This window comes from Mchenga conophoros, linkage group LG18 (assembly GCF_057382185.1).
Source record: "Mchenga conophoros isolate Kocher_MC1m ecotype Shallow Benthic linkage group LG18, M_conophoros_male_GT1.1, whole genome shotgun sequence".
Lineage (NCBI taxonomy): Eukaryota > Metazoa > Chordata > Actinopteri > Cichliformes > Cichlidae > Mchenga > Mchenga conophoros.
Genome location: NC_140543.1, coordinates 39,653,180 through 39,679,645, shown reverse-complemented (window position 1 = coordinate 39,679,645; position 26,466 = coordinate 39,653,180). Strand labels below are relative to the sequence as shown.

Sequence of the window (26,466 nt, the reverse complement as noted above, 5' to 3'; positions counted from 1 at the left end):
TAAAAAACCGAGAGGAGAAACTCCGGAGTGAAGCTGCACTTATTCATGGAGATGTGCTCCCGGCGCCCTCTGGTGGTGACTCTGTGCCGATGGTGTGCCAAAAAATGCTTGTATGCCAAAAACTGATTTCCAGTATTTGCCAAAAACTGATTGCTCGTATTTAAACTGCTATAAGTAACTTGTTGGGCTATAATATGTGAAATATACATCAAATGCATCCCTCATGGATGACATAAAGTAATCTTGAGCCACGAACAACATTCGTGTAAAAACGTTGAAGCCACAATCAGTTTTTGGCAGTGACGTTTATATAACCTTTATTTATGCAGTTAAAAAAAAAATCTCATTAACATTAAAAATGTCTTTTGTAAGAGTAAGTTGGCCAAGACAACAGCAGAAATGGCAGCAAATATTACAATAGTTCAGTAAAAAATATTTTAAGTGGGGATAAAGGACCGGATTGGTTATAATGTAAGTACAATAAAGATACTTGAAAAACAGATAATTTTTTAATTCTATATATAACCCCTTTGTAAACCCTGTTCACCGAAGTCTATTTACCAACATACGTAAAGGTAATACATATAAAAAATACACAGAAACATTGGAAATCACTTTTTGCCACAACACACAGCACATGATAATGATACCTTGTGAAAAGGGCTTCTAATAGTGCTCCTTCTAATTGAAGGAATTTCAGTATGTACAAATAAAAACATAAGTATGAGAATGCTTAGGCCCTAGAGTTAGACTAACTCATAACCCTACTTATATAGAAGAAAGCTTTTACTAGGTTTTACATTAGCATTTGCATGACTCTGGCTCGTGCCAGTTCAACTGGTTTCACTAAATGTGCTGGTATGTATTACAGGAGAAAGACAGATAGCATCTAACAGGCAAGGCATCAGCATTCTGTTCCAATTAAAGCTTTAAGAGTTTTTCACTGCAAGGCGGCTGTGGTGAATGGAAGTGTCACTTATTAAGTCTCACATCTTTCAGCAGGAAGTATGACACAACAGAGTGAGTGGTTTGAACAGGAAACAGCATTATCTGTTAAGATTTAAAAGCAACAATGTGCAGTGTTAAAAGGAGACGCACTGTCTTTCAGGGAGAAACATTATGTCAATATTTTTGACTACTGAGCCACCATAAATTATTAGGTGGCAAGTGCTAAAATAAGCTCAGATGAGCAAGCATCACTGCCACGATCAACTTTAAGCTATAAAAAATACCGACAGTAAAAGATAAAAGCAAGTCAGTTATGTGGATCTCACCACTAGCCTGTAGTAAGGCAATAATGTAAGCTAAAGTCAATAAAGCACTCCTCCTTCCAAAGCAAAAGCACTGCCCTCTGCCCTGTAAAGGCTGGGAAATAAAAAGCTTCATTATACACTGCAATTCAAAGCAGCTCAGTGTAACAATAGAAAAGTAGCTTCAGGGGTAAAGACTGACCTCACGTTTTAGCCCATGTATTCATGTTAATGCAGAAATGCAAAACTACATTGGAAGTAAATTCATGATGTAATTAAAATGTGTTTATTAACAGTTTTGCACGATAACATAAACCAAAAGAAGCCACACATGCATGAATATGTAAACCTGCATATAAAGTGAAATAACCAATGAGCAAAACAACAACAATATAACATAAAAAGATTATTACAGCACGGTGCATTACCACTGTATTTATCCACAGAGTGTCACTGCATGCGCAAAGTAAGAATTAAAAGAAGTCTTGATGTAATTTAGAGGAGGCTCCCAGTTTATATGAAATTTACTAGCAGAGCCATTTAGAAAACATCTAGCTCTGTTCTAATTATGACCTTTTTTTTTTTGAGTGCATGTCAGATTTATTGTGTATGAGACAGAGGAGCCTTGCAATAAGATTACATGTCTTTCTATAAGAGAGAAACAGGGAATAACCTTCTTCACATGGGCGGGGAGCATGAAGCTATTTACAGCTCTACCAAAAATGGCGATTGAGGGTGATGGGAGGAAATGTTATGGCCAAGCTTGTGGCATGCATACAGCCTCCTTTGATCTTAAGTGGGCTGAACAAGGGAAAAAAAACCTGTCTGCCACTGTAAAGACGTTTAACTACATATTTAGTCATATTTAATATTAAAAAGTGCAATTTCAACAGTGCATCTCAGTTTTTCTGCACGATGAAGAAATGCTGTAAATGAAAGAAATCTGTCAGCACAAATCAATAAATGAGTAAAATTGCAGAAAAAATTCTGTTAGCTCATTGCCCAGGTGAGTAATTCACATTCATTCACAAAAAACGGAAACAGGAACTTCTCTGTGTTTTAAACATCTTTATTCACCTATTGATTAATTACTTTGGTGCAGTATGAATGGCGGTGGAGGAGGTCTTAATCAGTAACATCCATTGGATTGGATGACTGCCCCCCCCCGGGCGCTATGTTTGACACCCATGGTGTACAGAACCATGAGTGGACTGAATGATGGACGTGTGAAGAACATGTGAATGATTAGAGCTGAGGATTGTTTACATCTGTGTTTGAAGATATTCTAGTCAAGTTTGCTCTCAAGAAGCAGCAACTGTGTATTAATTCAAATTGTGTAAGTACACATCTTGGGGATATGGAAGATTAGTGACAGAGCTAATATGAACCATAATTAAGAACTTTACAAAGTATTACAAAATGTGCCTTGATAGATATAGGAACAAACAGCAAAACTCAGTCTATTTTATTTAAATATTTATTATGTGTGAGCAGGCTATACACAAATAAGATGAACTTATTTTAAATAATTCTAAATGAATCAGTGGTGTGAGTTTCTTGGTCGATTGCTTTTTTTTCTGTTTTCTGTTTGTTTGTGGGGGGGGGGGGGGGGGTTTAAGATAATGAATTTCGCAGCTTTCACTGAACCAGTTTGCACACAAAGATTTTTACAGGTACATTTTAATGATTTTTGTAGGTTAGGTGTAGTGAACTAGCAGAGCATGAACGCTGCCTGCATTTGATAAGAGACTTGTAACAGAGATAGATTATAGGAAGAAGTTTTAAATGAGGACCGGTTTCTTAACCTAGTCACACAACTTCATACAAAGGCAACTAAGAGTGCTGAATAAATCTAAATGTATGTAATTTGATTAAAATAAAATAAAATTGTAAGATTAAAAAGGCAAGATATATGTGACAGTCATTTTGCAGTTTTATCTTTCTTTTAAATGTGAACGAATATTCGTTTAGGATTTTATGTGCTGCTGTCTGTCACTATAGAGGCTTGTTAATATTAATTAGCTATTACCGACAGGAATTTCAAAGTTTTGAAAAGGCGTTGTTTCCTGCCACGTAATGACGCATGCGCATCAGTTCGCTTGTCGTTTGGCGACGTGTACCCGGTGAGTGGAAGTACTAAGGATTCTTAACTCGCTGGGTAACAAGCGGCCTTAAACCAAACTAAAAAGGCCTTAAAAGAGCAAAAGTATGGGTGGTTCGCAGAGTGTGGAGATACCGGGAGGAGGCTCCGAGGGATACCACGTCCTCCGGGTGAGTTTGTAGCTTCTATAGCCTGCTCTTAGCTCTTAGCTTAGCCTCCGGTCTGAGGCGAAGAATTCCCGGTTGTATGTGTTGACTTGAGGCCGGGGATGACTGCCGGGGCCTCCAGTCCAGCAAACCATCACGTCTGGGAAATGTGTAGTTTAAAGCTGTGTCAACCCAACACGCATCTTTAATCACGGTGTCTGTGTATGCCTGCTGCTCAGCTAGTTAAATATGCTTGCTGAAAGCAAAGAAACCTTAGGGCTAGTTGATGCTACGTCGCTAATTTGAATGACAGCTGCCAAGCTAGTTTTAGTAATAGACCCGTTATCAGACACTTATCTTGTGCACAGGGCTTTTTACCCTGTTTACATATGCTTAGCCTTTGATTAATCGACCAGTGAGCTAAAATGAGCATTTAGTATTTGTCGTCCAGTAGTGGTAACAGTGATATCAAAATAGCAAACACAGAGGCTAGACTTGATAGCATGAGTGTAGGATGAGTAGGATTGACCCCCATCCTGATTATGGTTTTCACACAGTGGTATTTATATACAGGGTAACTCAGATCAAAGGCTGATTTGACGTCTTTGTATCCTAGAAGTTGCTCATTTGTAAGCCAGTTGAGTCATGACTAGTTTGCATGTTGATCAGCGCGATTTATTTGGAGGAAACTTGAATTTCAATAAAGCATCACAGCCTAGCAGCTGAGGATATCCCTCATTTTCATACAGGTTCAAGAGAATTCGCCTGGGCACCGGGCAGGGCTGGAGCCTTTCTTTGACTTCATCGTCTCCATCAACAACACCAGACTGGTGAGAAAATGCAGCACTTGCAGCTGGCAGGATGAAATAAGAGCCTTATGGAAGGCTACAGTTCACCGTTGCCCCTTTCTCTACTTATGTTTGTTTCATTTTCTGCAGAACAAGGACAACGACACGTTAAAGGACTTGTTGAAAGCCCATGTCGAGAAACCAGTGAAGATGCTAGTTTACTCCTCAAAGACTCTGGAGCTGCGGGAGGCCATGGTGACCCCCAGCAACCTGTGGGGGGGTCAGGGCTTGCTCGGTGTCTCCATTCGCTTCTGCAGCTTTGAGGGAGCCAATGAGAACGTGTGGCATGTCCTGGTAGGTAGCCACAAAGGTTGTGTGTTGCATCATCTCCGTCTGTGTGATACAGCAGTAATTTTTCTATGTCTAATAGGAAGTGGAGCCTAATTCCCCAGCAGCCCTTGCTGGCTTGCGGCCACACACTGACTATATAATTGGAGCCGATACTGTTATGAATGAGGTTGGTTACCCATACTTATCTTGGTTCTTGCTGCTTTCACTCAATGTTACTAGTTCCTGAAGATTTACCTTCTTGTCCTCCTGTTTCTGCAGTCCGAGGACCTCTTTTCTCTAATAGAGAGCCACGAGGGGAAGGGCCTGAAACTGTATGTGTACAACACAGACACTGACAACTGCAGAGAGGTTGTTATTACACCTAACACTGCCTGGGGAGGAGAGGGCAGGTAATACACAGACTCCTGTTGGAATTTGTGTATTTTCAAAATAAGCGTCCTATTTATTTGCATCTGACATGATTAAAAATGGAAATGCATAAATATTATCAGCCAAGTAAGGTCAGCTATTTTTATTAATGATGATGTCCTTGAACAAATGAGCCAAAATGAGAGTAAATAAAAAGGCCGATTTAAATCTCTTTTTAAAACATGAGCATAAAGGTGGTAAATTAAAGGTCTCAGACCAGGTGGATGTCAAATGATTTTCACTGGGGAACACTTTAGATTCTCAGTGTTCTTTTCCCCTTCTCTAGCCTTGGCTGTGGGATCGGCTATGGATACCTCCACAGGATTCCCACCCGGCCGTTTGAGGAGGGGAAGAAGATCAGTTTCCCTGGAACTTCTTCCAGTGAGCCTGTCAGTCCACTGAAAGACGGATTTACTGAGGTCAGAATGTACACATTTATTTAAAAAACAGGGCAGTTTAAAGCTGCTTAAGTATGACTCTGTTGAAACTTTTTGTACCTGTGTCTTGGAGTTTGTGGGGCTATAAATCGATACCCACTATCAATCGCTTAAATTACTTGGTCTATGTGCAGGTACGGCATTGGAAGGGTTTGAGTGTTTGTTTTCATTTAGCATGCACACAGCCTGTTGGAGAGAACAGTTATGTTTTTCAATAGATTCAATGAAAATGTCTACCTTCTGCAGGTGCAACTTTCAGCAGTCACCCCTCCTCCTGCTGCACCTGCAGTTCCCTCTGGCCTTGAAGGGTCACTGTCTGCCCTGTCAATCAGCTCCTCAGCCCCACCCACCATGCCCAGCGAGCTGCAGACAGGTATGTCTGCACTTTCACTCACAGACGTTTGTTAAATCCACCAGTTTTAAGTTTGATACACGGCAGGAATATTCTCATCTAATGTTTAATGTCTCTCTTCTTCCAATTCAGGTTTGCCTACAGTCCCTCTTCTGCCCACCTCCACTAACCCCTCACTCACCCCTCTGCCTCCGCTGAATCCTGCCACTGCCGGCTTGAACCCAGCCACCACGCTACCAGGTGATTTCAGCAAGGTTCACACCCTTCCTCAATAAAGACACAAGTCTTTGTGTACACATTACACACATTCAGTGAACATATTCATGTTGACGTTTCCCACACTCAGAATGACTTTCCTTTACAAAGCCTCATCAACTACCCCCTGCCCTTTCTTCTCCCCTGAGCCTTCTTTTTTTTGCTCACATCAGTGGCAATGGTGCTTTGTTATTTCTTTTGTTTTTTTAGTTGTGATTTGTGCCTAGTTTTACCTTTTAGAGTGGTTTACTGCATTAAAGCTGCACGCATTCTGAAGAGCAGTGTACATAAGACTGAGGAAGTCTAAGAACATGAATGATTATGGTGGTTGTGTGGATGTGTTTGCATTTCTAGGTCTGATACCCCTCCCAGGTAGCTTAACAGCGCTCCCTAACCTTCCCAACCTGCCAGTCCTAGATCTCAGTGGTGTGTCACTAGCAGGCGGCAGCACCTTACAGCCACCAGCAGGGATGACAGGTGGGTAATGAAGACTTTACTCCAGTCTTTGCTTTTAAGCTTATGGAATAAAGGATCAGTTTAGTTTTTGAAAATGAAATATTATTTAATTACTACCAAACCAGGGAAGAAGTCTTGTGGGTAAACTGCTTCAAGTCTGTTCAGTGAGCAAAACGCACTGTTGCATTTAGGCAGCTGAGTGTGATCAGGAGATGGTTTGTAGTCAGATCGTGATGGTAAAAACATGTTCATGCCAGCGTGTGTTGTGACCCTTTATTTCTCCAAATCTCTACAGAGCAGCTAAAAAGAAGGTGAAGTGAAAATGTTCTGTGTTTGAAAAGTTAACTTGAGTTTAAAAAAAAAAAAAAACTAACATGAAGGAGGCACCTCAGTTATCCTCTCTTATCTGTCTTCAACAGTCCCATCTCTGGCTCCACTCCCACCCCTGAACCTTTCAAACCTGGCCACGTTGCCTCCTCTGCCCACCATGCTGCCCTCCCAGCTGCCTCCTGTCCTCTCTCAGGGTTTGACTCCCATGTTGCCAACTTCCACTGCCGCCCCTCCAGCTTCAGTTACTGTCACAGCAGCACACATGATTAATCCAGCCACCGAAGCCACAGCCCCCACAGAGGCAGGATCCACGAGCACCACGGAATCTCCAGCACCTACGGAAACAACACTAACGTCGTCATAACGTGGGAAATATGACTCCACTTCCCGTCAAACTTAAACACACCTGGTTTGGCTTATCCTTCCATCTGTCATTCTCCGTGTTTTCTATTTATTTGGCTAAGAGTGAACAGACGCATCAGTTCAGACACAGAGGTCAGCATGCTCACGGGCAAGGAAGCTTGTGTGGATGCAGAGAACGGAAAGCGCCTGTAGACTGGTCTGACTGCTGTGTCTGTATTCCCTGATGGCCATAACGCAGAGGAACTGTTAGCACTGCAGCTTGCCTAAGCTACTGCTTGCGGAAGATGAAGTCTACTCATTCATTTGTAGTTTACTTTTCACTTCTGCAGTTAGACAAGGCAAAGACCTCTGAGATTTCCGCCTTTCTTGTATGGAAAACCTCTCTGTTTAAGTTTTATATAACAATTTATGTTAATGGATCTGGATGATAAACAGTTTATTGAATTGCTAACATAATAAAGATAAAAACCGGGATTACAGCTGGAAGTAAGATGTTAAATGAATTAGTCCAGTCCAGAATGGAACTCACCATACTGGAAGAAATCAGACCATAAACCCAAGAAAAGAAATGTTTGTGCTGCTGAATAAACAAGTAAACAAATCCTGAGTGTGATCAACCAACAATTTCCTGTATCTTTTTTTTTCTTATTAGTTAATAGAACCACCAGTCAGTAGATTAATTTGAGTCATATGTATTCATTTTTTGTTGCTGTATGTCTCCACCCAATGAATGAATCTGCATTATTTTGCACCACCTTTGTGTTTTAAAATTTATTCCCCTTGTGTGTCTCCTTGTATATCCAAAATCTGTACTTCATACCATCTCAACAACACCGAGAACAGTGAGAGCCCGAAGGCCGTGCCAGAGGATACAGAGGTTTACAGAAACACGAGCTACTGAGTAGAGTGTGCACTTGCTGCTGGATACATTAAACTTGTGAGAGGTTTTTAATGCAGAGCATATCTCCTGGCATGGTCTGAGTGGAGTGGCAGAGCTGCAGTATGGCCACAAGGTGTCACTGTAACAGAACTTTCTGAGAATATCTGCAGTATGTACAGGGCACGCAATAAAGCCAAATTAATTTTAACAGCTGCCTTTGTGTGTCAATTTATGTTGTGCAATGTTTGTTGCTACTAGTGAAAGCTACTTTGCACTTTCAATGTCCCAGATAGACAAAAACAACATGATGAAGATGGCCAAAAAGAAAATACAAGAACAAACAAGGTATTATGGAAAACTGGTGCAGCAGGGCTTGTGTATGGGAAGCTAGAAGATTCAATATTCTGCATCTAAGCAGCATTTCAGAAACCCACAGAATAAATATTTGGGGAACAAAAGAAATTTACATCTGCCTAATAATTCAGTTGTAAAGCAAACATATACGAGGTGCTAAAGATTGCAGTCACCAGAAAACATGTCTTTCAAAATTTGATACACTTTTTCATAATTTTTAGACAACACCACATCGAAACAGTTTTCACATCATACACACAACCTGGAAAAAAACAAACAAAAAAAACACTACTTCTAGTTCATCACACACCTCATCAGAAAATAAAAAATGTGAAGTCTGCTCAGCCTTGTGTGGTCGTGTCACAGTGATCAAACAGTCTTTTTCATATTTCAAAAATGTGAAACATCTGTATACAGTAAACATTAAAGATTCTCCTATTAACACTGTACTCTTTAATAGCAGAAAACGTTATGGTGACCGCTGGGAATCTGATGTGATTGGGTTGTACTTTTTATCCCACTTTTCTCATTTTCATTTGAAAAACAAGACAAAAGCACGGTCCTTCCAGAAGCAAGTCTTACCACTCAGCAACTGTTCTGAAACACCTCTGGACAGTTATGTTGAAGCATGACTTAAATTAGCTTTAATTCAGTTATGGAGACATAAAAACAGAACATTTTTAACAGAGCTCATCGGCAGACCAACATCATCAGGCTATACCAGCTGTTTGCTGATCTATCTGTATCGCCCTTTATAAGCATTTAAAAGTGAAAAGATAAAAAGAAAGGTGTTGATGTTGCACAGTTTGTTCAGTGCAACTGGTATCAGTGTTAAAACTGTATAAGTTGGGCTCTAGTATTAAATCCCCAATCAAAATGCTTAAAAACAAAACACACACAGACACACAAAACTTGCTAATTGCATCAAAATGAAGTGTTAAAAACCTTTTCCACCTTTTTCAAACATCTACTGGTTCAAAATGTTCCTGTAAATTCTTCAAATAGCACCTCTCCTTCTGATAATATACATGTTGAATATGCATTGCATTGCTGGTCTCATAAGACTGCAATCTCATTTGTTTACACATTTTACAGTCTTGTGCAACGTAATTATAAGAATTAAATTTAAAACATCTTTACTAGAGCAATGCATGTGTCTTATAAGACTTGCAAACACTTGGTATTGGGAGGGGAAATGGAAAATTCTTCTAAATGAAAACACGTCTGTGAAAAAAATGGATACATCAACAAGTTACATTTCTGCTGAAATTTTTTAAAAACATCTATAAAACATCCCTCCTCTTAAGTTCTTGATGTTGATCTTCAATTCGCCTTTGAGTCTGTGCGTTCTGATCCAGCTCATACCATCACACCATGAGCCACAAGTGTGAGCAACCTTGATTCATGTGAAAGGAAGAAAAGAAAACATCCGTACTGTAAAAATATTTTGATTCTGCCACCTGTGGTTTCTGTTGTGTATCACAAGTACAAAATGTGTTGCAGTGAGTAAGAATGTGGTTAGTTTTGCAAAAGGAGCACATGAGCTTGGGGAATTGTAAGTAAACAGAGGATAATTATTAAAGGCTTTGCTAAAAGAGAGACTGACTGAATAAATAGGCTCAGGCTACAACATTTCCTATAGATAATGAGAAATTTGTGTTTGAGAAATGCAGAAAAAAGCTTTAATAAAAGCCTGAAAGTGAACAAAAACTCCAAATGTGTGAAAATAATGGCAAAAAAACAAAGTGAATTGAACTTCCTCCAGGTCCTTAATTAGGGGGAAATGACATCAGTGGTTATAGACGCTGCAGATGTATGTATACTGGTATAATACTCATACCTAAAATACTTATATTTTTAATATATATAAGCAATCACATACCCTATTCTTATGTGTAGTGATTACTAAAAACCTATTTTTGGCATTTAAAAGCGACTGTAGTTAGAAGTGACAGTAATTGTGGAGTGGAAAAGAGATCCTGCACATGCTTGAAACTTACCGAGCTGGAGGTTTATAAAAGGCAACGATACACAAACAGAGCTAATAAATCTGATGAAGGACAGCATGTTCTGTCTTTGTGGATACACACACTTTTTAGTTCTGTATGTTCAGTTTTATGCACCTCCCCCACTGATGCTGGGCGCCAAGATTAACCTAAGACATTCTCTAATTAACCTTGTAAAATTCAAACTGATGGCCTTCAAAATAAATTGTATGAATAAAATATCCATATTACTACAATCCTTTCTTCCCTCCATACCTTTTAACCACATTCAGGTGAGATTGTAATTGCACACTGTAACACAAGCCTGCTACAGCATTAAAATACACTCACCGGCCACTGTGTCGGGTACCCCATGTCACCTGCTTCTTTATCGGTTTTCTGCATTTTATCGGGGGGGAATCATATTTGATAACTCCAAAATCTTGTATTGTCCTACAATTGAACTGTAGGATTGAAATTTTGAAACAAAACTGAATTGTCAGAGGTCAGAGGATAATGGACAGGCTGCTTTGTGCCGATGAGGAAGTCAGATAACCACAGGTATGCAGAGAAGCGTCTTTAAGCACACAAAACACAAAACCCGGAGGCAGATGAGCTACAGCAGAAGAAGAACACACCAGGTGTCACTCCTGTCAGCTAAGAACAGGAAACTAAAACTTCACACGTGGCTTACCAAAACTGTGAAGCAGAAAACTGCAAACACACTGCCCAGTCAGAAGAGCCTTGATTTCTGTTGAGACGTTCGGATGATAGGCTCTCAATTTGGCATAAAAAACATGAACGCATGGGTCCATCCTGCCTTGTACCAGCAGTTCGGACTCAGTATCGACTGCTGAGTCGATACTTGCCTGTATATCATTACTGACCATGTTCATCCCTTTTATTACCAGTGTATCCATCGTGCCTGTATAACACACGTCGCAAAACTCAATCATCTCAAACTGGTTTCTTGAACATGACAAGCTCGCTGTCAGCAGATCTCAATCTGTTTGGGATGTGGTGGAACAGGACATCGTCATCTTGGATTTCAGCCAATAAATCTGCTGCAGCTGTGATGTCATCATGTTAATGTGGACCAGAATCTCTGAGGAATGTTTCCAGCACCTTGTCAAATCCATGCCACAAAGACTTAGTGTAACTAATGAAGTGACTACCAAGTTTTTATATCTATCTATCTATCTATCTATCTATCTATCTATCTATCTATAGCTACGCATAAACATAAATATCGCACTTTCTTTGGCAATTACCACATGGGTGTTATCGCCTTCCTCCAGTCTCCATCTTGTTGCACTTCCACCAAAGTTACATAACCCTCCACAGGAAATATGGGTCGCACAGCAGGAACTAGTTCTTGTCAGGCAATCTTTTAACGACGAAGCCTAGCATCAGATTCCAAACATGATATGGCTTTTACTTTACTAATGGATGTATTTCTATTAAAACATGTTTTGCTGTGTGTACCTGATATTTCACACCGTTCTGTTCAGCAGATGAAAACAGAGGGCGGTGTGTTTGTTTCTTTTATTAAACTTGAAACTTGTTATTCCACTTCCTCACTTGCTTTCACTTTCACACAAGCCATGGGAGCTCCTCTCCTGCACTTTAATGCTCTTGTAATGTTTCTGAATTGATGTTGAGTTTCTCTGTTTGTTTTTTACCCATATGACAGCTAACATTTCAACAATCAATTCAGGATAAATGTTTAAATTAAAGCATTATTTTTTATCAATCCCCTTATCACTTGCGGCACATAAAATTCTTACCAATCCGGGATCCACGTTGCCTACATTTGTGAGGGCTTAAAAGGCACAAAACCATACAGGTAAGTGTTTTATTTAGACAATGACAACATTTGGATATATCCACTCAAACTCTAGCCGCAGTAAATCTTGCTGCAACCGCAGCCAACCTGGAGCGTGCACACTTCTGCTGGCATGAACATTTCTCACTACACAGCGCACTGGGCCTTTGCTCTATAGGTCTGTCGGACTTTTACATCAAAATAATCAAAAAAAGTTTTGTGGGTGGGAAATAGACCAAAAAAAACAAAAACACAGAGGCTGAATGTTGGTGGCAGAAGAATGTGTTGCATTCCCTTGAACAGCACAGCGGGCGTCTTATTTTATAAGAACAAACAAAAAAATCCTCTTAACACAGTTCAAGTATGCACATATGCGAGGTGAAAATCATTCACAGACGTGTTACAAACTAAAAGCGACACTTATAGCAGCAAACTGAGAACAGCTTTCAGGAGGAGATACAAATTAAATGGAGCTAAGTGGTAGCAAGGAAAAGCCTCAATATTATTGATCTGCTAATGATTGACGTCTCCTGCACGCGAAATCTACAACCAATTCTGCGTCCTGATGACAGCAACAGCTGATCCAGCCCCCCGCCCCCTCTTCTTCAGGAGAGCTGGCGGGCGGGTGGGGGGTACAACATGACGGATTTTTTTACCTGAACAAAAAACGATTAAGACAGATTCACAGATCCACTTCCTGTAGACCTCAATTATGTTGTAAAGCAACAAAAAGGAGGATAAAAAAAAAAAAAAAGTAAATGGAAGTGAAATTTGATGAAGCGGGAATAAAGCCCACATTGCAGTGCTAAAAGCCAGCTAGGAGACCAGATGAAGGTAATCTGGATTGGAAACGCAAACTGAATCCAGAAATATGTAATTTTTTTCCTTTTTTTTTTTGTTTTTAAACATCAAGTCTGATAAAGGTTACGTGGTCACTTCAGAGTCCTCGTCTCAGATCACTTTTTAAGTTAATCCCTGTGGGGTGCAGATAGGAGGCTACAGGTAAAGTCATTCGGGCGTCTCATTAAAATGAATTGCAGGTCGCCTCAAACACCGGTGCCTCCTCTGCGTGTCCGTTAACCCCCATCTTCTGACCCCTGCTGGTCAGCGCCCTCATTAGCATCGAGACTGTAACTGCAGCGTTATGTTGACGTGAGTTTTAGCCACCTCATGAGGTGTTTTATTACGTGCGTGTGTCTACATGTAGATGTATATAGAGCTACGAGAAGGGAGCAGGTCATTTAATGTCTTTTAAGGAGTTAATTCCTTAAACAAATCCTCTAGATTCATCGTCGTCGTCTGCTTTCCGCTCTTCTCCCCATCTATTCCTTCGCTTTATGCTCCGTCTCCTCTCTCACGTAATTGAGTTCAAGAGCATGATCAGCCTTTACTTCCTCTCATTTTTCCATCTTTTCTCCTGTTCTGTTGCTAATGTATCCATTTTAGCAACAGCTCAGGTGGAGAAAAAGAAAAAACAAAGATCCACATCTACTAATCGATGAACATTCCTGCCTCAAGACTGGCCAGACGGTCCCATCAGAATGTTAGTCAGTAGGTGGGAAGAGATGAGGCGGAGGGCTGCAGAGAGCCGGAGGAGTTTGAGCGTCTCATGTGAGGGAGGAGGTAGGTGTCCGAGCACAGCTGGTGAACGTCGTACCTATCCTCCTTGCGATAGGCCAGACAGCGGCGGATAAACGCCTGCAGAGCACAAAAGAGCACAAATTAAAATGATAGGAGACATATGCTACTCTACCTTTTGTTACTGTTTGCCACTAATTTAGATCCTATTTATGAAAAGGCAATATTATCAGCTGCTTCTCCAGTAAGTCTCTCACAGGTGAACTGCGGGTGGCTGGGTATTCTTATTCTGCTTTTAACATTTCTCCACCAGCTATAGGCTCTCATTTGAGTGTCACTCCAGCTTGCAGCAAATTTTCAGGCCAGAACACAGACTACTGTCAGCTACTTCAGCTCTGAAATTTGTAGTCGGAGTCTAGTGTAGGACGAGATCCTCTCTGGAGAAACAGCTGAATGATATCAGGGTAGGAAACAAGACGTGATAAAGGAAGGGGCGTAGCTAGCAGCTAGCTAAAGAAATACTAAAATGAATCATGTGTGTCTGGCTGTCCCACCCAACTAAAGTCGAGGAATAGGAAACTACTGGTTGCAGCTGACTCAGATGAACGAACATGTGTCAACGTGTCGCTGGACTGCCAAACTAAATCTCTGTTAATTATTAACACATTAGTGTGCAGCTGTAGCCAAAACTGCAACACAAGTCTCACCCTGCTTACGCTTAAAAAAAGAAAAAATCATCTTGAAATGTGAGAAACTAAAACCAGTGAACTTTTCTGATTTCTTTCACACCACAGACAAATAGGTCATTACATTTGTGTTAAAATAATATAGAAGTTTATCTCTTCAACTACACAAGGTTTGCCTCAATTTAATATCTCTAAATTTCGCCAGATGTGATTATTTACTGATGGACTGTTTCATGTCACTTTGGGTTTTACAGGATTTTGCATTACTGTCAAACAGCAGATCCATTTGTCAGGTATTGAATTACCTGCGCCCAAAACAGACGTCCCAGCATGGTTATTAAATCTATGGATATTCCTTTTAGATGGGTGTAAAATATAGAAGATTTTATCCACAGCGCCCTCTATTAACTCACCATTAAGATGCTATGTGGTTAAAGGTCATTAGGAGATGCCATTTACAGGCTACTTTTCAGTCCCGAGTTTCAGCTTTATTGCATTAATGTTGAAATATTGCATCACTATGAACATAATGTTCGTGCAATTTGAGATATCGAGCAACAGGAGTAAAACTAAGCGCAAGCAGCATCCATTTTATAGCAGCTGTATCAATAAAGGTGACGTAAATGCCCTCGTGTGTCTGTAAACGTGTCTGTGTGTGCGTTACCTTTGCCTCTGTGCTGGCCTGTGGTTTCGCTGGGAACTGGACCTCTGTGGCTTTGAGGATGGTGTTTTCCTGGAGGATGTCCTGCTGTGACTGATTGTGACCAAACGGCTGTAAAAACAAAACACAAGATTCAAATTCAAAATGTTCATGTCACTTCATCTGACATTGGATGTTGTGGTGCATGGTGTTACGATGCGGCACCTTGCGTCCATAGAGGCACTGGAAGAAGATCACTCCCACAGACCAGACATCCACCTTGTTGGAGATCTTAGGTGGTTCCTTCCCCACCACAAAGCACTCTGGAGGAAGGTACCTAAATACAAGATTAAGCAAACAGATTTTTAAAAAAAGGACATCGGCTATCAGATTAGAACTATATGACATTATCTTTAAAAAACTGAATTGAGCTGCTTCCATACGCGGGCAGGTCGGTAGAGGTGTGATCTCTCCTGGCACAATCTACACACGCAGACATACCACAACTACACACTTGCATACAGAGCACCAGCTGTTCGACAAGAGGCCAAAATTTGGGGCTTTGTGCATTTTTTTTGTGCTGCAAATTTATTTATAAATAAAACTATACGCTCTGACTTACAGAGGACTAAAAGTGCTAAAATGAATTTTCAATTTGTCTCATTAATCTCGACCAAACCAATTTGCTCAGGAAGACAAAACAGTAAAATCAATAAGACATCACTAGTCAGTTAGAACATAGGATAATTATATAACCATTCACTGAGTGGTGAGGGTCAACAGGGGTTTTGAAAATTGTGTGCCTGGAGCAGGCTTTCCTTAGTGGGTGGGTACGATGCATTTTGATCATTCGGTCAGTTAATAGCTGGCTTTCGCAATGCATTCTGGGATACCTGATGGTCCACATCACCACTCCCATCAGTCCATTATTTGAGACATATGCAAGGTAACCAATCAGACGTTGACGAGCTGTAGCGACAGTTTAAACGATTTCATGCTGCACTGCAGCACACGAATCAGGAAATAATTACAGTGAAATACTTCAATGTTTTTAGATAATAAACAAATATTTTCAATAATTATTGATAAATTTATTTATGATCTATTTATTTCCTTACTTTCAATTGAAATTCATTTCTGACACATTTACATAAATAAATACATCTGTGAATAATTATTTCGGCACTTTTAGCCCTCCACTGTTTCCTTCTATGCGATAGCATGCTGCATGTGACATCTTTGTTATTGTTCTTCTCATGTGTAAGTTCAGGACTGTAACCTGTGCAGATCCATACTTGACTCTATACCTACCATATTTCAGTCACAATTCACCGTACAGCTTATTAGTAGCGCAGAGACACAATTTATACACGACATACGCCCACAGATTTAGTGCGCTGTCTCTTTCAGGTAATCTGCAATCATGGGTTTAACCTGTCTATCAGTCTGGGAAGAGTATTAGTGTGTGTGTGTGTGTGTGTGTGTGTGTGTGTGTGTGTGTGTGTGTGTTACCAGTAGGTGCCCGCTCCCTGTGATGTGAGATCCATGCCGTCAACACCATAGTTGTCATCGTCCATTATCTTGGACAGGCCAAAGTCTGTGATTTTGATTTCTCCACATGCTGTACCATCCACCAGCAAGATGTTACCTAATTGCCACAAACGCAGGAGATTCAGTAAGTGTTTAACAATCAGATATCCTGCTTTAACAGTGAAACACTAAAAATCGTTAGAGGAACAACAATTGACTTTGATTTCATGTCAAACAGGAGACTAACCAGGTTTCAGGTCGTAGTGGATGATGGGGGGTTTGATTTCATTGAGGTAGCGCAACGCGCTGACAATTTGCATGACAATGGAGCGTGCCTCTTTCTCTGACATTAGCTTGTTTTGTTTCAGGTAGAAGTCCAGGTCATTTCCTTCACAGAACTCTAACACCGTGCAGAACCTAACAAAGACACATGCACATGGTTACATACAGAGGAAAACAAACAAAAAAAACAACAACAAAAAAACCCGATGAACAAACAAGACGAGAACAGTCTTTGCAACTTCAGCTTGTCATCAGTTTAGTGATCCTTAAGTAGCTAGATACACTGATTAACCAGTATACCTTTCTCTCAGGAGATGGAAAGCCTAGAGGCTAAGAAGAGATATTTCCTTCCCCCATATGTAGGTCAGAGGTCAGGGTCAGGACTTTGTGCTATTTAATGAGACCGATCTCAGTTTCCAGCCATGTAAGCGAGCTGCTTAGTTATCCAAGGAACACTTTGCAAAGTCGGTACAATATGAGCAAGAGTAACCTCAGAAATATTTAAACTGTCTTTCTGGACAAACATATAATGCCCTCATTTAGGTATGTGAGACTGGCTGCCACTTCCTTTAAGCACCCTCCGAGTCTGGGTGACTACAGCTCATGTGCTGAGTTAACACCCACAGACAGAAGTTAAACCTTCAAAAAATAACATCCATTGTCAGAGCACGTTAACACTGAATCATACATTCCACTGTGATTTTCTAATCTGATACCACCCTGAACTGGAGCCTCGAGGCACAACACAAACAATTCATGCATTATTTGAATATTTACTGGGTTTGGTCTTTGAGAAGCTTCAACACTAACTAGTGTGCACCATGCTGGTTTACAGCCAATAGAAAAAAAAGTTTTTAACACAGTGCTAAGAGAGGCGCATCCTGAGGATATGTGAACCCAGCAGGGCAGCAGCTGGCAGATGTCACAGGTCACTCACGTGTCAGTATCCAGGGAAAAATAGTCATACAGTTTGACTATTCTGGGATGGTCCAGCTGCTTGTGTATCCGGTACTCCCTGCATGCATGCCTAGAAGGGAAAATGTGTCAAAACAGCATGTGTAAATAGGGAAACATGTTGTCTTTGTGGACCTCAATTATTTTGTGTCTGTGGATGAGACCTACTTGTGGTAGTTCTCCTTTTTCTCCTCTCTCCAGTTCTTGTTGAGCTGGTGGATTTTAACAGCAGCATAGCGCTGCTCAAACAGGTCAAAGGCCTGCACGTGAAAGGAAAGCACACTCAGACATTTTGTCTGTAAACATACATACGCCCAAAGAGAAAACAGGAAAAGCGCAGTCCTTCCACAAAGACAATACCTTATAGACTTCACTGAAGCCGCCCCTGCCCAGCAGGTGCAACAGAAGGTACCTCTCATTCAGGGTGGGATGGTCTTTAAATCTGAGTGAGAAAGATGCTTAGTGAGCAAAAAAAATTAACACAGCATAAAAAAATACTAACCATTCATACATTCAGGATGTGTGAAGTTTCTATTATATCATCTGCCTTGTGATACAGCAAGTTTCGGTGCCAATGAATGAGGAATTAACCTAATGAGTACACAGCTGCTCAAGGCAATCACCAACTTCTTTGTGATTTATATTCATTATGTGACCACTTGATGATTTTATTACACATTAATTTTGTTTTCATACATCGGCTCTACTAAATGACCACTGTGGAAAATAATACTAACGCTCATCCACAGTCACGTCTTAACTGTCAGTAAACAAGATCCTTCAGCGGGGTTGCCGAGTACACTTACGCTGAGCTGTCCTCGTTGTTTATCCTCTTCAGCTCTCTGATATGAAGGTTCCTCACCCTCTCCAACCGCTCCAGCTCTGCTTGGATCTCTGCCTCCTCCTGGACAACCATGAAATTCAAACATTTTACAGTTTAAAAGCGTTTCACTCATAGTTATGGTCAAATTCTGCTTTTAGCAGAATTTTAACAATGTTTTCACAAACAGTTGGTTTATTAGCTGATGCTTTTTTTCCTTTTTTTTTAACACTCACCTTCTTCAGATGTCCAAGGCGGAGCTTAAAGATTTCCTCCTGCTCGTGGTACTCAGCGAGGGTCAGTCTGCCAAAACACATAGAAATCGAATTTTCCTAATTCCAAATGACACCACTGCTAACCACGGCTTTCAGTAACTTTAAAAAAATAAATATTCAAAAGTGAAAGTTAAAACTACCCATAGAAAACAATGAAGAGAAGTTTAGTATCATTCTCACAGACAGCATATACTTATTTCATTGTACTCACAGCTGGGGCAAGGAGGGTTTCAGGAAGGGGTCAGAATCGTTGCCGTTAACCACCTTCGTTTTGCGCTGCTTGGGCTCAGATGCGGAGGCCACAGAGAGGGAGGGAGCTGCAGGGTTTGGAGGCTTCCTCTTTGCCAGCAGCTTCCTTTGGCGCTCTATGTCCTCTCTCTGCTGGTTGATGCCCTCCTGCTGCCTGTGTAGAAAGAAAGGCACAAACAAGAAATGGATCATACGGCAAACACTAAGGCTGGATATAGACAACTCATCGCTGTTTATATTCTTGGCTGTGAAGTGAAGCTTGCACAGAAAAATCACTTGTGAAAAAAATGGGTTTTTTTCCACAAAGAATCCAAACACAGTCAACTATAAATAATAGTTGACTGTGTTTGATTTAAAAACAAAACAAAAAACAACACATCACTTGATCAGGTTCTGGAATGCGTATCCGTCAGTCCACTGCTCTGTGTAGGATGCTCCGTGTCTGACGGTGGTGAAGTGGCCGAGACGGAGGCGATCCTGCATGCTCTTCTCGCGACATGACTGCTTCTCCTGAGTGCTCTGTGGGCAAAAACAAAAAACACAACAAAAACAGGCAGGCACACAGTTAGAACAATGGCTCTGTTGTTGAAGTATCTTAGCTGAGGCTTGATACGGTTTTCAATTCAAGCTAAGGACTCTAGCAAAATATTCCAGTGATGAACCCTGATCAATTACCATGCAGACTAAAAGCAACGTTTAATTATTATGAAACAACACAACTCTGAACTAAGAGAGGTTGTTTAAACACCAAGTCCTTCCACCACTGTGATACTACATTTATCTCAGTGGAATCCAAATGAGAACAAGTGGCTGGTGAAGATGTTCAAAAACCTACCAACCGAAACACGCTTTTCTTTCTCTCAGCAGCTGTACAACCACAGCAAAGCTAAAACACCAGAGAACACTGGACTAAGAAATGTATTTTTCTTTAATGTCGTCACCTTTGCAAACAATAAGCTTCACGTTTACTCAGTAAACATTAGCTAATACATGGTAACACACTCCTGCATCATCTCCTCTTTCACATGTTAAAGAGAAACGATCAGCTTTAAATGTAGCATGTTGTTTTTTAGCCAAATGTATGTATGTGTATGAAAACACACCTTTTCTATGAGCAGCTTCTTGCTCATGGTGATGCACTTGTTGAGTCTCTCCTTGTATTTCTCCAGGAGTTTTTGCTGTTCATCAATCTGCCGTCGCAGGTCACAGTTAGCCTGTTAAAAAACAAAACAAAGAGGAACACAATGAAAGACTGTTTACATGTAATATAAACCTAGTGTGATTTTGAAAATCTTGGTCCACTACAATCATGCCTACTTGCCAATCAATCAACTGGACATGGCAACAAAAACCTTGACATATGGTCTAGATTATTTAAAATGATGCTAGCCAGCCAGACCAACAAGTTTAGTTTGGATCCATCTTCATGTAAACACTCAGTCAACATAAATGTTTTACAAGTCAGAGCCAGGCACTAAAGGCACTTCCTCTCCTTTGAAAGTAACCCTGAAGATTAAAGCATACTGGCCAACTGACTGATATGGAGACTACAGCCCCATGCGATCTGAACAGCCGTCCATCCTTCATCAACTGCTGATCAACACGGAGATCTAACTCACCCTGAGCAGGTCATCTATTCGCCCTTCTTTCTTTTCCAGGTCCAAACTTTTGTTGCTCTCCAGGGCAGCGAGTTTTAGGCCCGTCAGTTCAGTCTAAAAAAAGCCAAATAAACAGACACCAGTAAGAGACGACAACTGCCTGAATAAAAATTTAAAAAGAAGCAGAAGAAGAAGAAGGAAAAGGAAAAAAGCCTCATCATGTCAGTGTGTAATTCTTACCTGGACACATTTGCTTGAGGAAGCTTTGAGATTGTGCTCTCCAAAGCACAGACTAGTAGGTGAGGAGCTATTCTGCCGGATCTACGCACACAAAAGTTTTGTTATAAATATTAAATTTACAGACGTTTACTTGTACACAATGCCAATAATCGATCGAGTAAGTCTGATCCCTGAGCAAGACTTTTAGAGGACACATGCTTATTTGCTTATCATATTGTTTTCTTAAAGTGTACTAGAGTAGCTTTGGAGAATTCACAGTGCTAAATAATCCTTATTTGGCTGACACTCGACTTTGGTGAAGCCCCAGTTCATCCCTCAAATACTCACGATGGAGCCTGGGGCAGAGTGTGAGTTCTGCGGAGAGCGGCGAACTGATGGGAGACCTCTGACTGGACTGGAACCATTTCCACCCTGGAACTTTGAACAGAGGATAAACTTAAGACTTAAGAAAGAGGTTCGAAATGATAAGAAGAAAGAGCAGTTTTTGTAATACTCACATCAAAATAGTCACTGATCTTGGGCCCACGTGTCGAGGTCTTTCCTGCAAAAACAGAACAAAACAGTTCAAATTCAATGTCAGCCATCAATAACCCCCCCCCCGAATCATGCTGCTTTAACGCAGACATCCACCATACCTTGACTACTCTCTGAATAGGTATCAGCTTTCCTTTTTCTCCCTCTGGACGACTCAGAGTGCTTCTTCTCCGGAGTCTGTAAATAGATATGAAACAAAAAAGAAAAGCATGAATCCCCTGTGTTTTATCTAACAAGGCAGGATCTTGTGGTGGTGTTCAGCAGGAAAGAGCAGCAGGAAGGAAGAGTACATACTGAGTAGGCAGGAGAGCTCCCTCTTTTCAAATCAGAGTTCTAGAAAGAGAAAAGAGGGAGAGGTGGAGGTAGCAGGAGAGGCAGAAAAGAAAGAGTGGGCAGTGCAAGGAAAACACTGACAATATGGCTATGCTTATAAGCACATATTACTGTGCATCTCTTTATTAAGTGGTGTAATATGCTCTGACTGTATGTGAGTTTCACCTCTGACTCTTTGTCACTAGATGATCCCAGACTTCCATAGCTGTGGTTAGAGGATTCATTAGCCAGACCCTATTCAGAGCAAGAATTCAAACACAGAGAACAAGAGAACAGTCAGCACAAGTCAGCTATTCAAGTTCTATAATGATCACTAAACGTAAACAGCAGTAAAACAAAAGCTGAAGGCAGGCGACGCGGCTGGCTCATCTGACAGGAATCTAGTCTCTGCAGTCCTAAGGTGTGTCACTTGGATCTCTTCCAAATCATGAACATTTCCAGGAACTATGACCTCCTTTTTAGGAAAACAGGAACTTTTTTGCCTGCTTTTCCACTAGCAGGAACACGTGTTTGATTTTTACTTCTGGGATTGTGACGTAGCGCTTTTTGGCAACTTCTGATCATGGTGGGAGTTAGCCATTGCTGCTTTAACTTCCGTAAAGCATGTTTTCTACAGCTAGCAAGTATCAATTGTCAACTAGATTGGATTGGCAGTTTTTTTCCCCTTACACACTCAAGCTAATTTCTCATGTAGCTCCTACAGTAGGGAAAAACAAAGGCATTTACAGCTCTGTAACGAGTCAAGAAACAAAGACACACAAAGGGAAATTTTCTGAAGAAGTTTTTGTGCACTAGCTAACTGTTTTTGAGCGAGACATATGAAAATGGAGGCTTTATTTATTTATCTCTTCTTCTGTACTGTGTTACCTTAGCACCGCCGCTCATGCTCCCAGTGCTGCCTCCCGTGTTGCCGCTGACAGCTCCTGTAAACCTGGCCTCCAGCAGCTCCTGTCTCCTGGGGTCCAGGCTGTGCAGCTCCTCCATTGGGCCTGGAATGACGACAAAAGCACAATACAGTGAGACGCTTATATTATCACCCATAATCGTGCTATACAGAATTAGAGCAGAACACACTGCTGTGAAAAAAAAAAAAGAATAAAAATACCCAAAAGGAATAAAAACGAGCGCAGGAAAATACATAAGCCGACAGTATCAGGGATGGGATGAGGAAAAATTAGAAGGAGAATAAAAATAGAAAAATGCATTTCATTCGACTGGGAAGGAGGCAGCCCTTCAAAAGACGTGTTTGCAATATATATGCTGGAAATTACAGCAGTTGAGTGACACTGTAAGTACAAACAGAAAGCATGGAGGTCATTTTACACCTAGAGAAATGGGACGAGAACAGACCGCGCTGGCTTGAGTCTGCCAACACAAAAATTGTCAGCTGGCCCATCTACAGTATTGTTTCTTTAAAAGTTAGCCTGTCACACATCCTCATTGCACTGTCCTCAAGCAGTTTAACATTTCAGGATTTCAGTACTTCTGAACATTTGCAGATGGAGGAAAAATAACAAGTTGCTACATCACTCAAAAAAGAAGCAGATGGCAGCAGTGTGTCTAATTGAAATGCTACACGTGTGCATCAGTTCTCCTCACCCTGTTGAGTGTATATATATATATATATATATATACATATACACACACATATCTCACACACGCTCAGTCAGACTGGGCCTAGAACAACCAGTTTCCCAAGTGAGAGGAAGGCTGGTCTTCATACTCCCTGCTGTATGCTGCAAGTGTTTGTTTCCTTATTGGACATTTCCTGGCTGTCATCTTTACACAGCTTCTGGCACAGGGGCAAGCCTTAAAAGGCATAATGGACATTATGAAACCCTTTGTGCAGTCAAACTGGGAGCACAACAAAATATCAATAGTGTGTAGGGTTATTTTAGGACAGACAACATTTGGGTTAAGTGATCTATAAAGCTAGACCTTCGTGTTGGGAGAATTATTTTGTCTATTTGGACATTATTGTTATTGGTCTTGCGTAAAAAAAATATTTTAATAAAAAAAATAGTCTTGAACACGTATCCTATATCGGTATGGTACCTATTACGCATATTTTGATACGCATATTCGGACTAACTTCGTAACATCGTCGCTGTCTCAGTAATTTTCCTCTGCCCTATAACTAATGGCCTTAGCTGGAAGAGTCTAAACGATTGCTGATATTTGCCCAGTTTTGTCACATACATCCAGCAACTCCGAGTCACAAGTAAATAACATCACGTCAACAACATAGCAAAAGACGTGGAACAACAAATGCGCCCAAACTGGTTTAAAAAAGTGCAACCCACGGCCTGTTTGGCAGTTCAAAGTAGCGGGGTCATGCATTACAGCGCATTAATGGATGCATGCATAGCTGCGTTGTTTAATATTCCACTAGAAGCTGTTGACAGGATGTTACAAACTGCTACAAAAACACTGTTTTCGGATCGACGGCGATCGAGTGACAAGAGATCACGAAACATGACAGCGAAACAAAACGAAACAACAAGCTAGCACTGCCTTTGTGCAAACACGATAGCCCGTTGCTACTTAGACTGGCCATCAACTGAACTGACAGCTGACATTTGGCTTCCAATTCACGGCATCACTGAACTTGACATCCATTTTTTTTTACTTGAACAAACGCTAGCTCGACACGGCCAAAATAATCCACTTCTCGGGGGGGAAAGAACGCACTTTGGGGAGAATGCGAGCGGGTCGTGCACTTGGGTGAGCTGGTGTACCTTCCTTGCTCTTTGCGGTCGCCGTTATTTGTGGTTGAGAAATCGTTGGGGACGAGGAGAGCTGCGACCAAGATGGCGTCGCCTCCAAACTTCCACCACCACTTCCACTGTTACTTTGGACACTCATGAAGCCACTTTACCGCCGTGAGGAGCCAGCGTACACACTGCCGTTCGCGGAAATCCCGAACTCGCGTTCATGGTTCTTGACACCTGCCGTCGCCAAACGGGCCGGTAAACGTGAGTAACTCCGTGGCTGTCGGAGTCGCTAGACGTCTCGCATTTTGTGCTCCGTGCGGGTCCTGCGGAGGAGCGGCTTCTTTCGAGACTCGTTGAAACCGATCCAACGTAACCTTTGCATGATGACCGCACGCGCGCCTGTCAGCATCCAGTTCGCGAGCGGAGCTTTGATTCTGGTAGGCGAGGCTATCGCGAGGCTCGCGCGCGCCTAGCTGCGCGGTGGGGGGATGGCGTGACACCGAAACAGACACTGATCTGGGATCATTTTACCCTCCTCCAAAGTAGCCCGAGGTTCACCGGAAGGCGCTGCTCAGCGTCGACCTGAGAACAGCTCCTTGTTTTGGTGAAAACAACAAGCACCCAAAAAAAAATGGCCGAAAGTTCGTGTCTGCTTAGATAGAAGGAAGGGAAAGATAAACGCGCAGTAGGCTTTATGTACACACATAGTCATACAAACTGACTTTATGTTCGTAGATATGCGCACTACTGTAAGTAGTACGTACAGTGTGCCAGTTTAATTAGGCAGCAGGGAGTGAGCGTGTGGGTCTGTGTGATGACTGAGTAAATGTGTTACAGTAGGCAGGGCTGTGGTCTTGATATACTGTTGTTTCAGCCTTGAACTAAAAGTTGCGGGGAGGAGGAGGGAAGGAAGGTATGGGGGGGTGCAGGTGGTGGGAGGATAGTGATGTGGTCTGGGCTATAAGGTCTTTTGTTCCAAAATTGGTGCAGTGCATCAAAATGCCTTTGCTGTGTTGTAAGGCAGCACACACACACAAAACTCTCTAACATTTAACTGTCTGGCCTCCATCTCCCTCGGATTCCTGTCTAATACATTTATGTAACCTCGACATGTGCAGCTGGGAGTCAACGACTGTGCGGGGAAGCTTCCTAATCCCTAATATTTTTAGTGTTTTTAATCTTACGGGTTCAGATAAACATTCAAAGTGATAGTAAACACACCGCAAAACGGATTTTGTGTCTGTCAAACCCAGCTTCCCCTTGCAGTCATATTGCATCAGGCAACAGACGGAGCCACAAATGATCATACTGCACCTCATATGCACCTGCCCATGGTAACCTGATTTTTTTTTTGTCACATGGTTTCCATGGTAACAGAGCAATCGTCTTGACAGGCAATCAGGAGGTTGTATAAGCAGTGTACTACATTACGCTACACTATGTATGTACACACACACACACACAGAGTCACTCAGCCGTTATGATGTAATTCCAGGTATGAAACTGGAGTTGTGTTATGAGGAAAGGGCTGACGGCAAGCTGATATTCAAGAAGCAGCCACGACATTCCAGGAGCATCAAATGCCTGATGGAAAACCGGGAGTGTTGGCTGACATTTTACAAACTGCCTCCGGCTTGCCTATACTGCACACAGCTAAGGCCTGCAACAATAATGGCCTTTCAGAAAATAAGAAAAGTTTGACAAAGCAGAGGAAGTGAAGCGGAAAAGAAGTAGCCGCACAGTTGCAAAGGT

General features: G+C 41.4%; 2 protein-coding genes across 4 annotated transcripts; one reads left to right on the top strand and one right to left on the bottom strand.

Annotated features, from left to right (window-relative positions):
- The first annotated feature begins 3,334 nt into the window (after positions 1 to 3,334).
- Positions 3,335 to 7,988, top strand: LOC146554601 (Golgi reassembly-stacking protein 2-like). Its single transcript, XM_085253384.1, has 10 exons — positions 3,335 to 3,521; positions 4,247 to 4,327; positions 4,436 to 4,639; positions 4,716 to 4,802; positions 4,895 to 5,025; positions 5,331 to 5,463; positions 5,728 to 5,854; positions 5,966 to 6,073; positions 6,443 to 6,565; positions 6,964 to 7,988. Exons 1-10 carry the CDS (start codon positions 3,459 to 3,461, stop codon positions 7,236 to 7,238), a joined length of 1,332 nt encoding a protein of 443 aa, XP_085109510.1. The 5' UTR covers positions 3,335 to 3,458; the 3' UTR covers positions 7,239 to 7,988.
- Positions 7,989 to 12,297: 4,309 nt separating this feature from the next.
- Positions 12,298 to 25,215, bottom strand: LOC146554600 (serine/threonine-protein kinase tousled-like 1-B). Of its 3 annotated transcripts, none has more exons than XM_085253382.1 (22): positions 24,739 to 25,215; positions 22,868 to 22,989; positions 22,166 to 22,234; positions 21,962 to 22,000; positions 21,769 to 21,844; positions 21,631 to 21,674; positions 21,461 to 21,544; positions 21,134 to 21,214; positions 20,915 to 21,007; positions 20,399 to 20,509; positions 19,678 to 19,814; positions 19,258 to 19,449; positions 19,008 to 19,074; positions 18,758 to 18,855; positions 18,312 to 18,393; positions 18,120 to 18,211; positions 17,935 to 18,024; positions 16,963 to 17,132; positions 16,698 to 16,833; positions 15,411 to 15,522; positions 15,210 to 15,317; positions 12,298 to 13,979 (listed from the first exon to the last, which is right to left on the bottom strand). In XM_085253382.1, exons 1-22 carry the CDS (start codon positions 24,863 to 24,865, stop codon positions 13,830 to 13,832), a joined length of 2,280 nt encoding a protein of 759 aa, XP_085109508.1. In that variant the 5' UTR covers positions 24,866 to 25,215; the 3' UTR covers positions 12,298 to 13,829. The 3 variants fall into 3 exon arrangements, with proteins under 3 accessions (XP_085109508.1, XP_085109507.1, XP_085109509.1); XM_085253381.1 differs by having other exon boundaries at positions 21,461 to 21,550; positions 24,739 to 25,214; XM_085253383.1 differs by lacking the exon at positions 21,962 to 22,000 and having other exon boundaries at positions 21,461 to 21,550; positions 24,739 to 25,213.
- Positions 25,216 to 26,466: the final 1,251 nt, after the last annotated feature.

Coding starts and splice junctions, on each gene's coding strand:
- LOC146554600 (XM_085253381.1), bottom strand. CDS start 24,865: ATGAGTGTCCAAAGTAACAGTGGAAGTGGTGGTGGAAGTTTGGAGGCG. Junction 19,815..20,398: donor AGAAGCTGCTCATAGAAAAG/GTGTGTTTTCAT, acceptor TTTTGCCCACAG/AGCACTCAGGAGAAGCAGTC. Junction 18,856..19,007: donor GCCTTGGACATCTGAAGAAG/GTGAGTGTTAAA, acceptor ATGGTTGTCCAG/GAGGAGGCAGAGATCCAAGC.
- LOC146554601 (XM_085253384.1), top strand. CDS start 3,459: ATGGGTGGTTCGCAGAGTGTGGAGATACCGGGAGGAGGCTCCGAGGGA. Junction 5,464..5,727: donor TGAAAGACGGATTTACTGAG/GTCAGAATGTAC, acceptor TACCTTCTGCAG/GTGCAACTTTCAGCAGTCAC. Junction 6,566..6,963: donor GCCACCAGCAGGGATGACAG/GTGGGTAATGAA, acceptor TGTCTTCAACAG/TCCCATCTCTGGCTCCACTC.